The 15,676-nt window shown below is 49.9% G+C and overlaps 1 protein-coding gene across 5 annotated transcripts in view; it reads right to left on the bottom strand.

The window, feature by feature from the left end:
* The window catches only part of LOC138657356 (uncharacterized), a 61,537-nt gene extending 49,817 nt beyond the window's left edge, over nucleotides 1-11,720 (bottom strand). For all 5 annotated transcript variants that reach the window (XR_011317037.1, XR_011317038.1, XR_011317039.1 and 2 more), the window contains exon 1: nucleotides 11,529-11,720. Coding sequence is in view for 2 of the 5 variants with exons in the window: in XM_069745096.1 (XP_069601197.1) it covers nucleotides 11,529-11,568 (40 nt within the window). In the remaining 3 variants the exon portion in view is untranslated. The remainder of the gene's footprint in view (nucleotides 1-11,528) is intronic.
* Nucleotides 11,721-15,676: the final 3,956 nt, after the last annotated feature.

Genomic DNA, 15,676 nt, shown 5'->3' with positions numbered 1-15,676 from the left:
GGCCCCCCCTGCTTGCTCAGGTTCACAGCACTTGCAAAGTTGAAATACTTACCTCTCCCTGCTCCACTGCCGTGACGTAGTCCACATTTCCTGGGCCCATGAAAATCTTGAGCCAGCCCTACCCACCACAACTTTAGCCAAATTACCCCCTGTTTTCAATGCCTTACTATTATTAGAAAAATATTTAGAATTACTGAGGACTCTCAATTCTAAATATTTTTCTATCTACTGGCTAACACGGTACCCAGATATATTTCTTTCCTGCAACTATTATTATAAAGTAAATTAAGATTGACAAGCTTAAGAAATAAGAATTGATGTTTTTGGCATTAAAATTGGCACTGTAGGTGTTTTACTGTCCTCCACTCACTGTCGTTAGTCATTTAGAGATTGGATCATTGGATCATTCAGAGATCCACAATGAACTTCTGGAGTGAAAGTAAAGGGGCCGAATAATATTGCACGCCCCACTTTTCAGGTTTTGAATTTCCACAAAAATTTAAAATAACCAATACATTTTGTTCAACTTCACAATTGTGTTCCACTTGATGTTGATTCATCACCAAAAATTTACATTTGGTATCTTCTTTATGTTTGAAGCATAATATGTGGGGAAAGGTTGAAACGTTCAAGGGGGCTGAATACTTTTGCAAGGCACTGTACACTACCGTTCTAAAGTTTAGGGTCACTTAGAAATTTCCTTATTTTTGAAAGAAAAGCACAGTTTTTTCCAATGAATTTAACATTAAATGATTCAGAAATACACTCTATACATTGTTATTGTGTGTCGCGCACGCCCCCAGACTGGTTGGCGCGGGCATACGGGGGTGCGGCCCCGCTGGACCACAGACCGAACTTCCCTGGAAGGGGCGTAACTAAGCAGCTTCCTAGGTGTTCGCTGGAGCCTCTGATGGTGAGGTCAGACTTGTGCAATAGGAAGCTACCAGGTGCTACTCCAGGGTGGAGTCTGGCTGTGGCTGCTGATCCCACTAAGGAACGGTGTGGGCACGGCTGGCACTCTGGCTGACAGGCGGGCACGGCTGGGACACAGGCAGACGGGTACACCAGAGACACTGGCGGGCAGGCGGACATGGCTGGCTCTCTGGTAGGCAGGCGGGTACGGCTGGAACATAGGAAGAACCGGTAGGGACCGGTCTGCAGGCAGGTATGTGAAACAGGTAGGAACCTGTTCAGACAGGAGGACTAAGTAACAAGTAGAGAAAGACCGCAAGAGCGGATGCAGAGCGAAAGCATAAGAGCTAGAACCAAGAACAGAAACGCAGGAGGCTGAGTACGAGTAGAAGGTGGAACTAAGAGAAGAGAAGAAGGCAGAGCCAAGGACGGAGCCGCAAGAGGCGGAGCCAAGAGCGGAGACGCTGGAGGCGGAGCCAAGAGCGGAGACGCTGGAGGCGGAGCCAAGAGCGGAGATGCTGGAGGCGGAGCCAAGAGCGGAGACGCTGGAGGCAGAGCCAAGAGCAGAGACGCTGGAGGCGGAGCCAAGAGCAGAGCTGCTGGAGGTGGAGCCAAGAGCAGAGACGCTGGAGGCGGAGCCAAGAGCGGAGATGCTGGAGGTGGAGCCAAGAGCGGAGATGCTGGAGGTGGAGCCAAGAGCAGAGATGCTGGAGGTGGAGCCAAGAGCAGAGACGCTGGAGGCGGAGCCAAGAGCGGAGATGCTGGAGGTGGAGCCAAGAGCAGAGACGCTGGAGGCGGAGCCAAGAGTGGAGACACTGGAGGCGGAGCCAAGAGCGGAGACACTGGAGGCGGAGCCAAGAGCGGAGACGCTGGAGGCGGAGCCAAGAGCGGACACGCTGGAGGCGGAGCCAAGAGCGGAGACGCTGGAGGCGGAGCCAAGAGCGGAGACGCTGGAGGCGGAGCCAAGAGCGGAGACGCTGGAGGCGGAGCCAAGAGCAGAGACGCTGGAGGCAGAGCCAAGAGCGGAGATGCTGGAGGCAGAGCCAAGAGCGGAGATGCTGGAGGCAGAGCCAAGAGCGGAGATGCTGGAGGCAGAGCCAAGAGCGGAGACGCTGGAGGCGGAGCCAAGAGCGGAGACGCTGGAGGCGGAGCCAACAGCTGAGACGCTGGAGGCGGAGCCAAGAGCGGAGATGCTGGAGGCAGAGCCAAGAACAGAGACGCTGGAGGCGGAGCCAAGAGCAGAGACGCTGGAGGCGGAGCCACAGAGCAAAGCCACAGAGTGCGAAGCAAGGTCAGAGTGCAGAGCAGAGAGCAAAGCCACAGAATGTAAAGCAAGGTCAGAGTGCAGAGCAAAGTTACAGAGAGCAGAGCTGAGGGAAAAGCTGAGAGACACAGAACCACAGATTGTGGTAGAACTGAGCAAAGAGAAGCAGAGCCACAGACAGTGGCGAGTATAGCAGAAAAGGCAAACCAAGACATATAAACAGACAGTGGAATAGGACTAGACTAAGACAGAGTCAGGAACGAGACAAGACACAGAGACATAGACAAAGGCCAGGGTACTAAGCCCCGCTGGGTGGCTACACAAGACAGAGACCAGGGTACTAAGCCCCACTGGGTGGCAGATAAGAGAGAGTAACCGAGACAGGACCTGGCACCTCAGCAGCTAAGAACTGACTGAGGGAGTAAGTTGCACAGGCCCAGAGCACAGGGTGGAGCTGCACTATATACAGGAGGCCTCTTGGTAATTGGTCAGGAACTGATTAGACAGATGCACCTGATTCCTATAAGAACCAGAGAGTTCAGGCGCCGGCCCCCTATACACACAGCCATGAAGCATGCAGAGAGCAGAGAGACAGAACATGGAGCTGGCATGAAACAGAAACCACATCATGGCCTGGAGCAGTGGGTAAGATTGTGTGAGAGATGTGAGGCCATGACGTGATGCCAGCAGAGTTGTTACAATGTGGTAAATGGCTATTCTAGCTGCAAACGTCTGGTTTGTAATGCAATATCTTCATAGGTGTATAGAGGCCCATTTCCAACATCCATCACTCCAGTGTTCTTATAGTACTTTGTGTTTGCTAACTGTGTAAGAAAGCTAATGGATGGTTAGAATACCCTTGTTAGAATGTTAGCACAGCTGAAAACAGTTTGGCTGATTAGAGAACCTATAAACCTGACCTTCCTTTGAACTAGTTGAGAATCTGGAGCATTACATTTGTTAGTTCCATTAAATTTTCAAAATGGCCTGAAAAAAAGAACTTTCATGTGAAACTCGACAGTCTATTCTTGTTCTTAGAAATGAAGGCTATTCCATGTGAGAAATTTCCAAGAAACTGAAGATTTCCTACAAAGGTGTGTCCTACTCCCTTCACAGGAGAGCATAAACAGGCTCTAACCAGAGTAGAAAGAGAAGTGGGAGGCCACGCTGCACAACTGAGCAACAAGACAAGTACATTAGAGTCTGTAGTTGAGAAATCAACGCCTCATAGGTCCTCAACTGGCAGCTTTATTAAATAGTACACGCAAAACGCCAGTGTCAACGTCTACAGTGAACAGGCGACTCCGGGATGCTGGCCTTCAGGGAAAAGTGGCAAAGAAAGAGCCATATCTGAGACTGGCTAATAAAAGGAAAAGATTAATTTGTGCAAAAGAACACAGACATTGGACAGAGAAAGATTGGAAAAAAGTGTTATTGACAGACGAATCCAAGTATGAGGTGTTTGGATCACACAGAAGAACATTTGTGAGATGCAGAACAACTGAAAAGATGCTGGAAGAGAGTGTGACGCCATCTGTCAAGCATGGTGGAGGTAATGTGATGGTCTGGGGTTGCTTTGGTGCTGATAAAGTGGGAGATTTGTACAAGGTAAAAGGGATTTTGAATAAGGAAGGCTATCACTCCATTGTGCAGCGCCATGCCATACCCTGTGGACAGAGCTTGATTGGAGCCAATTTCATCCTACAACAGGACAATGACCCAAAGCCACCTCCAAATTATATAGGAACTATTTAGGGAAGAAGCAGGGAGCTGGTATCTATCTGTAATGGAGCGGCCAGCGCAGTCACCAGACCTCAACCCCATTGAGCTGTTGTGGGAGCAGCTTGACCATATGGTACCAAAAAGTGCCCATCAAGCCAAAGAAACTTGTAGAGGAGCTTCTGGAAGCATGGGGGGAAATGTCTCCAGATGACCTCAGCAAATGAAGTGCTAGAATGCCAAAGGTCTGCAATGCTGGAATTGCTGCAAAGGAGCAAAGATTGAAGGAGAAAATTATTATTTCAAATCAAAATCTTTTTTTTGAACCTTGTCAATGTCTGGACTAGATTTACAATTCATTTGGCAACTCATTGGATTAATAAAAGTATGAGTTATCGTGGAAAACACAAAATTGTCTGGGTGACCCTAAACTTTGGAACCGTAGTGTGAGTAAGATAAATAAATACAGTATAGGATGATCCCCATACAGTATAATGAGCCCCATGTATTTCTAAAAACATGAAAAAGAAAAAAAAATGAAATCGTCCCCTCTGGCCGCTGTTCTGCTCCGGGCTCCTCAGTGTCACCGTCTTCCGGCTCCTCGCTGGCCGCTGTTCTGCTCCGGGCTCCTCAGTGTCACCGTCTTCCAGCTCCTCGCTGGCTGCTGCTCTGCTCTGGGCTCCTCAGTGCCACCATCTTCCGGCTCCTCGCTGGCCGCTGTTCTGAGCTCCTCAGTGCCACCATCTTCCGGCTCCTCGCTGGCCGCTGCTCTGCTCTGAGCTCCTCAGTGCCACCATCTTCCGGCTCCTCGCTGGCCGCTGCTCTGCTCCGGGCTCCTCAGTGCCACCATCTTCCGGCTCCTCGCTGGCTGCTGCTCTGCTCTGAGCTCCTCAGTGCCACCATCTTCCGGCTCCTCGCTGGCCGCTGCTGTGCTCTGGGCTCCTCAGTGCCACCATCTTTCGGCTCCTCGCTGGCCACTGCTCTGGACTCCTCAGTGCCACCATCTTTTGGCTCCTCGCTGGCCGCTGCTCTGCTCTGGGCTCCTGAGTGCCACCATCTTCCGGCTCCTCGCTGGCCGCTGCTCTGCTCTGGGCTCCTCAGTGCCACCATCTTCCGGCTCCTCGCTGGCCGCTGCTCTGCTCTGGGCTCCTCAGTGCCACCATCTTCCGGCTCCTCGCTGGCCGCTGCTCTGCTCCGGGCTCCTCAGTGCCACCATCTTCCGGCTCCTCGCTGGCCGCTGCTCTGCTCTGGGCCCCTCAGTGCCACCATCTTCCGGCTCCTCGCTGGCCGCTGCTCTGCTCCGGGCTCCTCAGTGCCACCATCTTCCGGCTCCTCGCTGGCCGCTGCTCTGCTCCGGGCTCCTCAGTGCCACCATCTTCCGGCTCCTCGCTGGCCGCTGCTCTGCTCCGGGCTCCTCAGTGCCACCATCTTCCGGCTCCTCGCTGGCCGCTGCTCTGCTCCGGGCTCCTCAGTGCCACCATCTTCCGGCTCCTCGCTGGCCACTGCTCTGGACTCCTCAGTGCCACCATCTTCCGGCTCCTCGCTGGCCGCTGCTCTGCTCCGGACTCTTCAGTGTCGCCATCTTCCGGCTCCTCGCTGGCCGCTGCTCTGCTCTGGGCCCCTCAGTGCCACCATCTTCCGGCTCCTCGCTGGCCGCTGCTCCGGGCTCCTCAGTGCCACCATCTTCCGGCTCCTCGCTGGCCGCTGCTCTGCTCTGGGCTCCTCAGTGCCACCATCTTCCGGCTCCTCGCTGGCCGCTGCTCTGCTCCGGGCTCCTCAGTGCCACCATCTTCCGGCTCCTCGCTGGCCACTGCTCTGGACTCCTCAGTGCCACCATCTTCCGGCTCCTCGCTGGCCGCTGCTCTGCTCCGGACTCTTCAGTGTCGCCATCTTCCGGCTCCTCGCTGGCCGCTGCTCTGCTCCGGGCTCCTCAGTGCCACCATCTTCCGGCTCCTCGCTGGCCGCTGTTCTGCTCCGGGCTCCTCAGTGCCACCATCTTCCGGCTCCTCGCTGGCCGCTGCTCTGCTCTGGGCTCCTCAGTGCCACCATCTTCCGGCTCCTCGCTGGCCGCTGTTCTGAGCTCCTCAGTGCCACCATCTTCCGGCTCCTCGCTGGCCGCTGCTCTGCTCTGAGCTCCTCAGTGCCACCATCTTCCGGCTCCTCGCTGGCCGCTGCTCTGCTCCGGGCTCCTCAGTGCCACCATCTTCCGGCTCCTCGCTGGCTGCTGCTCTGCTCTGAGCTCCTCAGTGCCACCATCTTCCGGCTCCTCGCTGGCCGCTGCTGTGCTCTGGGCTCCTCAGTGCCACCATCTTTCGGCTCCTCGCTGGCCACTGCTCTGGACTCCTCAGTGCCACCATCTTTTGGCTCCTCGCTGGCCGCTGCTCTGCTCTGGGCTCCTGAGTGCCACCATCTTCCGGCTCCTCGCTGGCCGCTGCTCTGCTCTGGGCTCCTCAGTGCCACCATCTTCCGGCTCCTCGCTGGCCGCTGCTCTGCTCTGGGCTCCTCAGTGCCACCATCTTCCGGCTCCTCGCTGGCCGCTGCTCTGCTCCGGGCTCCTCAGTGCCACCATCTTCCGGCTCCTCGCTGGCCGCTGCTCTGCTCTGGGCCCCTCAGTGCCACCATCTTCCGGCTCCTCGCTGGCCGCTGCTCTGCTCCGGGCTCCTCAGTGCCACCATCTTCCGGCTCCTCGCTGGCCGCTGCTCTGCTCCGGGCTCCTCAGTGCCACCATCTTCCGGCTCCTCGCTGGCCGCTGCTCTGCTCCGGGCTCCTCAGTGCCACCATCTTCCGGCTCCTCGCTGGCCGCTGCTCTGCTCCGGGCTCCTCAGTGCCACCATCTTCCGGCTCCTCGCTGGCCACTGCTCTGGACTCCTCAGTGCCACCATCTTCCGGCTCCTCGCTGGCCGCTGCTCTGCTCCGGACTCTTCAGTGTCGCCATCTTCCGGCTCCTCGCTGGCCGCTGCTCTGCTCTGGGCCCCTCAGTGCCACCATCTTCCGGCTCCTCGCTGGCCGCTGCTCTGCTCCGGGCTCCTCAGTGCCACCATCTTCCGGCTCCTCGCTGGCCGCTGCTCTGCTCTGGGCTCCTCAGTGCCACCATCTTCCGGCTCCTCGCTGGCCGCTGCTCCGGGCTCCTCAGTGCCACCATCTTCCGGCTCCTCGCTGGCCGCTGCTCCGGGCTCCTCAGTGCCACCATCTTCCGGCTCCTCGCTGGCCGCTGCTCTGCTCTGGGCTCCTCAGTGCCACCATCTTCCGGCTCCTCGCTGGCCGCTGCTCTGCTCCGGGCTCCTCAGTGCCACCATCTTCCGGCTCCTCGCTGGCCGCTGCTCCGCACTGTGACTGTTCAGGCAAAGGCGCACACCAGTCACATCATTGCACCCTCTGACCTGAACGTCACAGTCAGAGGACAGAAAGCGGTCTGGAAATGCGCGTTGGGGTCTCTGCCTTCCAGTTCAGGGTCTGTGCCCCTGCTTTCTGGTAAGCTCTGCCCCTGCTATACACTTGTCGCTGTACTAAAAGTTTTTCTTATATACCTCTGACTTTGTTATACTACCTTAGCACATGGGTGATGCTTTATATGCAATATTCATGGCACATGACCCTTTTCTATGTGTCTGTCTTGTATTTTGTCATTTTTACCTAATTGCTATTTTACAAGAATACTCTAATAAAATAGATATATATTTTTACTAGAATTATTTGATACTCCTATTTTGTCTCCTAGCTTTCGTATTTTTTGAGTGCGCATCTTTACGCCTATCAATCATGTGATGGCTGCATGGCTTTCTCAGGAAGCACACGCGGCCACACGTGAGGCCCCTTGAGCAGGTCTCCTGGGGTTAATATTGGCGTTTCTTTTTGCACAGCCACAAAGTTTGGCCCCCATTGTCAGGATCCCTGTAAGGAAGTGAATCATTGCTTCCTGCCAGACGCCATTGCACCAGAGGCGGAGGTGTCAGTCAGAGGAGGCCATTACTGGGTGCTTCACCTCTGACTATGCTGCAGACATGGCAGCTCTGGAGATCTTGTCACAATATAATCTGCACACCACCAATAAGTTATATGAAACAAAAGACAATTTTATTGGTAACAAAGGTAATTTAAAAACAGTTAAAAATACACAGAACAACTCCCCCATGAGGCCTGTCCAAAACAATATCTCATAAATGGTATAGATAACACATGGTGCCTGACACAAGTACACAAAATATAAAGGCACAGCTGGGTTTAATCCATACAAATGTATACACCACCTGTTATTCCATCCCAGTAGGGAAATCCAAATCCCGGCTACAAGCCTAATAATATAGATAACCCATGGGAGAAAATATAGAAGATAATAAGATATCAGTCCCTACTAAAGGATGGATAGAGCATGGCCATTGCCCCTAATAAGGCTGTCAAATAAACAAAAAACAAAAAAACCTCAACAGCGTGCGTAGAGAACCCAAAAAGGAACCTATAGTAAGGAGGGTAACTCCGGCAACCAATGCATGGATCAGGACCGCAGGGTGGGAGAACCCAACGCGTATCGCGGTTACAACGACCGCTTCGTCAGGGCGCACGCTGTTGAGGTTTTTTTGTTTTTTGTTTATTTGACAGCCTTATTAGGGGCAATGGCCATGCTCTATCCATCCTTTAGTAGGGACTGATATCTTATTATCTTCTATATTTTCTCCCATGGGTTATCTATATTATTAGGCTTGTAGCCGGGATTTGGATTTCCCTACTGGGATGGAATAACAGGTGGTGTATACATTTGTATGGATTAAACCCAGCTGTGCCTTTATATTTTGTGTACTTGTGTCAGGCACCATGTGTTATCTATACCATTTATGAGATATTGTTTTGGACAGGCCTCATGGGGGAGTTGTTCTGTGTATTTTTAACTGTTTTTAAATTACCTTTGTTACCAATAAAATTGTCTTTTGTTTCATATAACTTATTGGTGGTGTGCAGATTATATTGTGGCTTCTTTTCCTTTTGGTTAGATTGCTTTTGGCCACTTTACTGCACCCCCGTTTGATATTAGTGCATAGGTAGTATTTGTAGTGCGCCAGCATTTTTTCTGTGTATAAATACTCTGGAGATCTTGTGTCGCAGCCCCTGTATAATGCAGAGTGTTTGGGGAGACCCTGGTCAGCTACCAATGAGAATATGTGGTGGGACATCAGTGGGGTATTGTAACACCCCCACTAAATACCAAATAAACATGAGGCGGCCATAGCACTAACCAGAAATAGAATACACATATAGAAATTATGCCAAAAAATGCAGAAAGCTTTATCGACAAAAAAAAACAGGATTTAAGATACATAAGAAATATGAGAATAGAAAGCAGCAATCACAGAGAGAAAAGAGGGAGCCTGTAGAGGAGTCATTTCAACCAGTGAACACATGGGGGCGACCAAACACCAGAAATGCAAGTAACATAGTAACATAGTAACATAGTTAGTAAGGCCGAAAAAAGGCATTTGTCCATCCAGTTCAGCCTATATTCCATCATAATAAATCCCCAGATCTACGTCCTTCTACAGAACCTAATAATTGTATGATACAATATTGTTCTGCTCCAGGAAGACATCCAGGCCTCTCTTGAACCCCTCGACTGAGTTCGCCATCACCACCTCCTCAGGCAAGCAATTCCAGATTCTCACTGCCCTAACAGTAAAGAATCCTCTTCTATGTTGGTGGAAAAACCTTCTCTCCTCCAGACGCAAAGAATGCCCCCTTGTGCCCGTCACCTTCCTTGGTATAAACAGATCCTCAGCGAGATATTTGTATTGTCCCCTTATATACTTATACATGGTTATTAGATCGCCCCTCAGTCGTCTTTTTTCTAGACTAAATAATCCTAATTTCGCTAATCTATCTGGGTATTGTAGTTCTCCCATCCCCTTTATTAATTTTGTTGCCCTCCTTTGTACTCTCTCTAGTTCCATTATATCCTTCCTGAGCACCGGTGCCCAAAACTGGACACAGTAATCCATGTGCGGTCTAACTAGGGATTTGTACAGAGGCAGTATAATGCTCTCATCATGTGTATCCAGACCTCTTTTAATGTCTTTTTAAAGTGTGTTGCCATAAATAAGAATTAAAGCAAAACTGTCATTACAGGTACAAGTAGATGACAGAAGGGGGCGTCATAACAAGTAGATGACAGAAGGGGGCGCCATAACAAGTAGATGACAGCAGGGGTGCTATAACAAGTAGATGACAGAAGAGGGCGCCATAACAAGTAGATGACAGCAGGGGCGCCATAACAAGTAGATGACAGAAGGGGGCGCTATAACAAGTAGATGACAGAAGGGGGCGCTATAACAAGTAGATGACAGAAGGGGGCGCTATAACAAGTAGATGACAGAAGGGGGCGCTATAACAAGTAGGTGACAGAAGGGGGCGCTATAACAAGTAGATGACAGAAGGGAGCGTCATAACAAGTAGATGACAGAAGGGAGCGTCATAACAAGTAGATGACAGAAGGGGGCGCTATAACAAGTAGATGACAGCAGGGGCGCTATAACAAGTAGATGACAGCAGGGAGCGTCATAACAAGTTGATGACAGAAGGGGGCGCCATAACAAGTAGATGACAGCAGGGGCGCTATAACAAGTAGATGACAGCAGGGAGCGTCATAACAAGTAGATGACAGAAGGGGGCGCTATAACAAGTAGATGACAGAAGGGGGCGCCATAACAAGTAGGTGGCAGCAGGGGGCGCTATAACAAGTAGGTGGCAGCAGGGGGCGCCATAACAAGTAGATGACAGCAGGGGGCGCTATAACAAGTAGGTGGCAGCAGGGGGCGCCATAACAAGTAGATGACAGCAGGGGGCGCTATAACAAGTAGGTGGCAGCAGGGGGCGCTATAACAAGTAGGTGGCAGCAGGGGGCGCTATAACTAGTAGGTGGCAGCAGGGGGTGACATAAAAATCTTGTAGCAATAGGTGGGCCATAGCACGTCTGTAACAATAAGGTCACCACAACAGGTCTGTAACACCAGTGGCGCCATACCAAACCTCTACCACCAGAGACCTCCATAACAAGTCTGCACCATCAGTGGGCGCTATGACTTATCAGTAACAGCAGGGGGTGTCATAACACCAAGCATTTCCTTTGGTAGCTACTAGTGATGAGCGAGTGTACTCGTTGCTCAGGTTTTCCAGAGCACGCTCGGGTGGTCTACGAGTATTTATGACTGCTCGGAGATTTAGTTTTCATCCCTGCAGCTGGATGATTTACAGCTACTAGTCAGGCTGAGTACATGTGGGGGTTGCCTGGTTGCTGGGGAATCTCTACATGTACTCAGGCTGGCTAGTAGCTGTAAATCATTCAGCTGCAGGGATGAAAACTAAATCTCCGAGCAGTCATAAATACTCGTAGACCACCCGAGCGTGCTCAGGAAAACCTGAACAACGAGTACACTCGCTCATCACTAGTAGCTATTCTATGAGATGAATAAACATCAGCCATGTGATATTGCATCATTTCCTGTCTATTTCCTGAAGAGGGAGCTATGTACTGTGTGGTAAAGCAGTGCTATCAGTGCATGGCGCCCCCTGGCAGCTGGGGAGGCACTCCCCTGTATGTACCACTATGGGGTGAGTCCTGATAAAGGGGTCATAGAGCACCGGTACTCACAGAGGGTTGCACTGAGCAGTGACAGCAGCACTCCAGCCATGCTGGTTCCTTCCGGGTGATCTCTGTTGGTACAGAGTGATCTTCCCTCTGTTTTGCCACGGACTGCCCTCAGGAGTCCATTATATAGGAGGGATTAGGGGTGTGATGAGTCTCACGGCTGTGAACTGAAAGCTGATATTATTCTTTGTCAATGACACATCGCCTGATGTGACGACAACTAGAGCAGATCAGAGGCTTAGTCTTAAAGCTGTATTCAGAGCATGAGCAGACGCCGGCTGTGCAATGACTAGCAGCAGCGTTTAGCCTTCAGTTCAGACTGACTAGTGACAAAGTATATAGTAAACAGTGGACTGATCAGTGGCAGCGTCTACAGTAGACTATGCGAAGATTAGAAGCAGTATTTGCACTAGCCTGTGACCATGCACATGATTTACACTTGGATGAAGACCTGTAGCGTAATGGCCAGGAGGACAGATGAGGCCATTTTCTCAGGCACCGCTCTCAGTTGGGACTCTATCACCCCCAAGGCCCGGTCAGGGTCCTGGATTACGTGACTATATGATGTTCTTATTTTAAATGTAACTTGTGATGTGACTGTGGGGGCATCATAATGTATGGGGGCCATTATACAGTCTAGAGGCTAATGTGGGGGTCATTATACAGTGTGGGAGCTAATGTGGGGGGGCATCATACAATTTGGGGGTTACTGTGGTGGGTCTTATTACAGTGTAAGGGATCCTCATACAGTGTGGGGCTCTCATACATTGTGGGAACATATGTGGGGGCCATTATTCATTGTTTTGGGGAGTAGTGGTATCATACTGTATATAGGGGAGCTGTTGTGGTATCATACTATGTGAAGGGGAGCTATTGACCCATTATACTTTGCATAGGGGAGCTGTGGGGATATGCTTTGTATAGCAGAGTTGTGGGCATACTATACTGTGTATAGGGGAGATGTAGATGTATTTTACTGTGTATAGGAAGCTATAGGCTCATCATACTGTGCATAGGGGAGTTGTGGGTGCATTATACTGTGTATAGAGGCGCTGTTGACCCTTTAATCTGTGCATAAGGAGCTGTAGGCCCAAAATCCTGTGAATAGGGGAGCTGTGAGCATAGTGTACTATTTATAAGGGAGCATTAGGGAATCATACTGTGTATAGCAGAGTTACAGCTCCCTATGCACACTAGAATACATCTACAGCTCCCCTATACACAGTATGATGAGCCTACAGCTCCCTCCATGGAAGCCTACATGGAACCCTACAGCATACAGTGCATAGAGGAGCTGTAGACGAATTATACTGTGTATAGAGGAGCTGTGGGGTATCATGCTGTGAATAGCGGAGTTGTATGTAGGGGAGCTGTAGATGTATTCTAGTGTGCATAGGGAACTGTAGGCTCATCATACTGTGTATAGGGGAGCTGTAGATGTATTCTAGTGTGCATAGGGAACTGTAGGCTCATCATACTGTGTATAGGGGAGCTGAATATGTATTATAGTGTGCATGGGGAGCTGTAGGCTCATCATACTGTGTATAGGGGAGCTGTAGATGTATTCTAGTGTGCATAGGGAGCTGTAGGCTCATCATACTGTGTATAGGGGAGCTGTAGATGTATTCTAGTGTGCATAGGGAGCTGTAGGCTCATCATACTGTGTATAGGGGAGCTGTAGTCGAATTATACTGTTTATAGGGGAGCTGTAGGGGTATCATGCTGTGAATAGCGGAGTTGTGTATAGGGGACCTGTAGATGTATTCTAGCGTGTATAGGGAGCTGTAGGCCCATCATACTGTGTATAGGGGAGCTGTAGATGTTTTCTAGTGTGCATAGGGAGCTGTTATACTGTGTATAGGGGAGCTGTAGATGTATTCTAGTGTGCATAGGGAGCTGTAGGCTCATCATACTGTGTATAGGGGAGCTGTAGACGAATTATACTGTTTATAGGGGAGCTGTGGGGGTATCATGCTGTGAATAGCGGAGTTGTGTATAGGGGAGCTGTAGATGTAGTCTAGCGTGTATAGGGAGCTGTAGGCCCATCATACTGTGTATAGGGGAGCTGTAGATGTATTCTAGTGTGCATAGGGAGATGTAGGCTCATCATACTGTGTATAGGGGAGCTGTAGATGTATTCTAGTGTGCATAGGGAGATGTAGGCTCATCATACTGTGTATAGGGGAGCTGTAGACGAATTATACTGTTTATAGGGGAGCTGTGGGGGTATCATGCTGTGAATAGCGGAGTTGTGTATAGGGGAGCTGTAGATGTATTCTAGCATGTATAGGGAGCTGTAGGCCCATCATACTGTGTATAGGGGAGCTGTATATGTTTTCTAGTGTTTATACATATTAGTCCAAGGGTTTGCACAGAACACACTCAAAACTATGATACACCAAAAAAGAGGCCTGCCAAATAATTAATCAGGCCACATAATGTTCTGTTCAAACAAATAATTTATTTATGAACAACTGAAATAAAAGTTCATTACTTAACATATACAATTTTCATAATATACAGAATGCCTCCAGTCCAAAAACTGGTTCCATGTACAGTGCAAATGTCAAAACAATAACCCACTTATGGTACATAATGAGGTAAGTCTAAATAGCTTATTCCCCAGTTATTGTTAACCCAGTTAATAGGTATTATGTCGAATTAATTGCCTAAGAAAAAAGTGGACCATGCTAAAGTGCCAATGTGCATAAATATGTAGCTGTTTTGCCCAGACAGCCTATAAGGCTTGTATAGTAATATATACCAAGGTTAATCCATCATGATATAGCCAAAACCATAAGATACTAATTGGCACCCAAGCTATTGATAGTAACCAGTCCCCGATTACACACATCGTCTCCTAACATCACCCCTGCATTACTACAAAATATCAGTGATTGTCTGTTGTCTCTATCATCATGTATCAACCCTTTATTTAGGGAATAATGGGGAACATTTCTCCTTCTGGAGAGTGCCAAGCTGACAAACGGAGACTTAGGCTACTTTCACACTGGCGTTGTTATCAATACGTCACAATGCGTTGTTTAGGGGGAAAAACGCTTCCTGCAAAGTTGTTTGCAGCATGCGTTTTTGCCCCATTGATTAACATTAGCGACGCATTGCGACACATTGACACACTTCGCAACCATCGTGCGACGGTTGCGCCGTGTTGTGGCGGACCGCCGGGAGCAAAAAACGTTACATGTAACGTTTTTTGCTGCTGACGGACCGCTTTTTCCGACCGCGCATGCAAGGCCGGAACTCCCCCACCACCTCCCCGCACCTCACAATATGGCAGCGGATGCGATGAAAATCTGCATCCGCTGCACCCGTTGGGCGGCACAAACAACACTAGCGTTGTTGCGTTGCAGCGCACGACGCTAGTGTGAAAGTAGCCTTATACGTCATGCAGTGCTTCTCAAGGGAGGAAGAGGACGTCATCTCTAGCGCCACCTGTTAAGGTAACAATCCCTGCCAAATCAGAGCTCCCAAAACACTTGTCTGGAAAAGGCACATATAGTTTGAGTTCTTATTCTAAGTCATGTTACAAGGCTAGTGTTGATATTGGCTTTTAAGATTGTTACCCCCAATAGGTGGTGCTAGGCCTGTATTTGAAACTGAATCTCCATCTGTTTCCTTCTCTTCTAACCTACCTTAACCATCATTACCTTTTCCATGGGTGGTTCTACTACAACTCCCAAGCAGCATGCTCTCTCTATTGGGCTTATATTTGACTCATATCTTTCTATAGCCAATCATGCACTCACTCCTGTAACCTGCACCTTATAAACATCTCAAGAATCTACTAATTGGTCTCTCTGTCACTAAACCGTCTCTTCTCTGATCCATCCTAAATGCATCAGCATCAAGGTTGCATTTCTCTACAGCTTGTACACCAATGCCTCCACCTTGTTCCAGTCATTACACTGGTTACTCATCCGCTATAACAGGGGTCCCCAACTCCAGTCCTCAAGGCCCACCAACATGTCATGTTTTCAGGATTTCCTTAGTCTTGCCCAGGTAATAATTGCATCACCTGTGCAATGGAAAGGAAATACTGAAAACATGACCTGTTGGTGGGCCTTGAGGACTGGAGTTGGGGACCCCTGCGCTATAAAATGGAGACAATGTGCAGATCCTCACCTCTGTCA

This window comes from Ranitomeya imitator, chromosome 1 (assembly GCF_032444005.1).
Source record: "Ranitomeya imitator isolate aRanImi1 chromosome 1, aRanImi1.pri, whole genome shotgun sequence".
In the NCBI taxonomy this organism is placed as follows: domain Eukaryota; kingdom Metazoa; phylum Chordata; class Amphibia; order Anura; family Dendrobatidae; genus Ranitomeya; species Ranitomeya imitator.
Note: the sequence above shows the minus strand (reverse complement) of the source record. Positions and strands in the feature narration are given on the sequence as shown.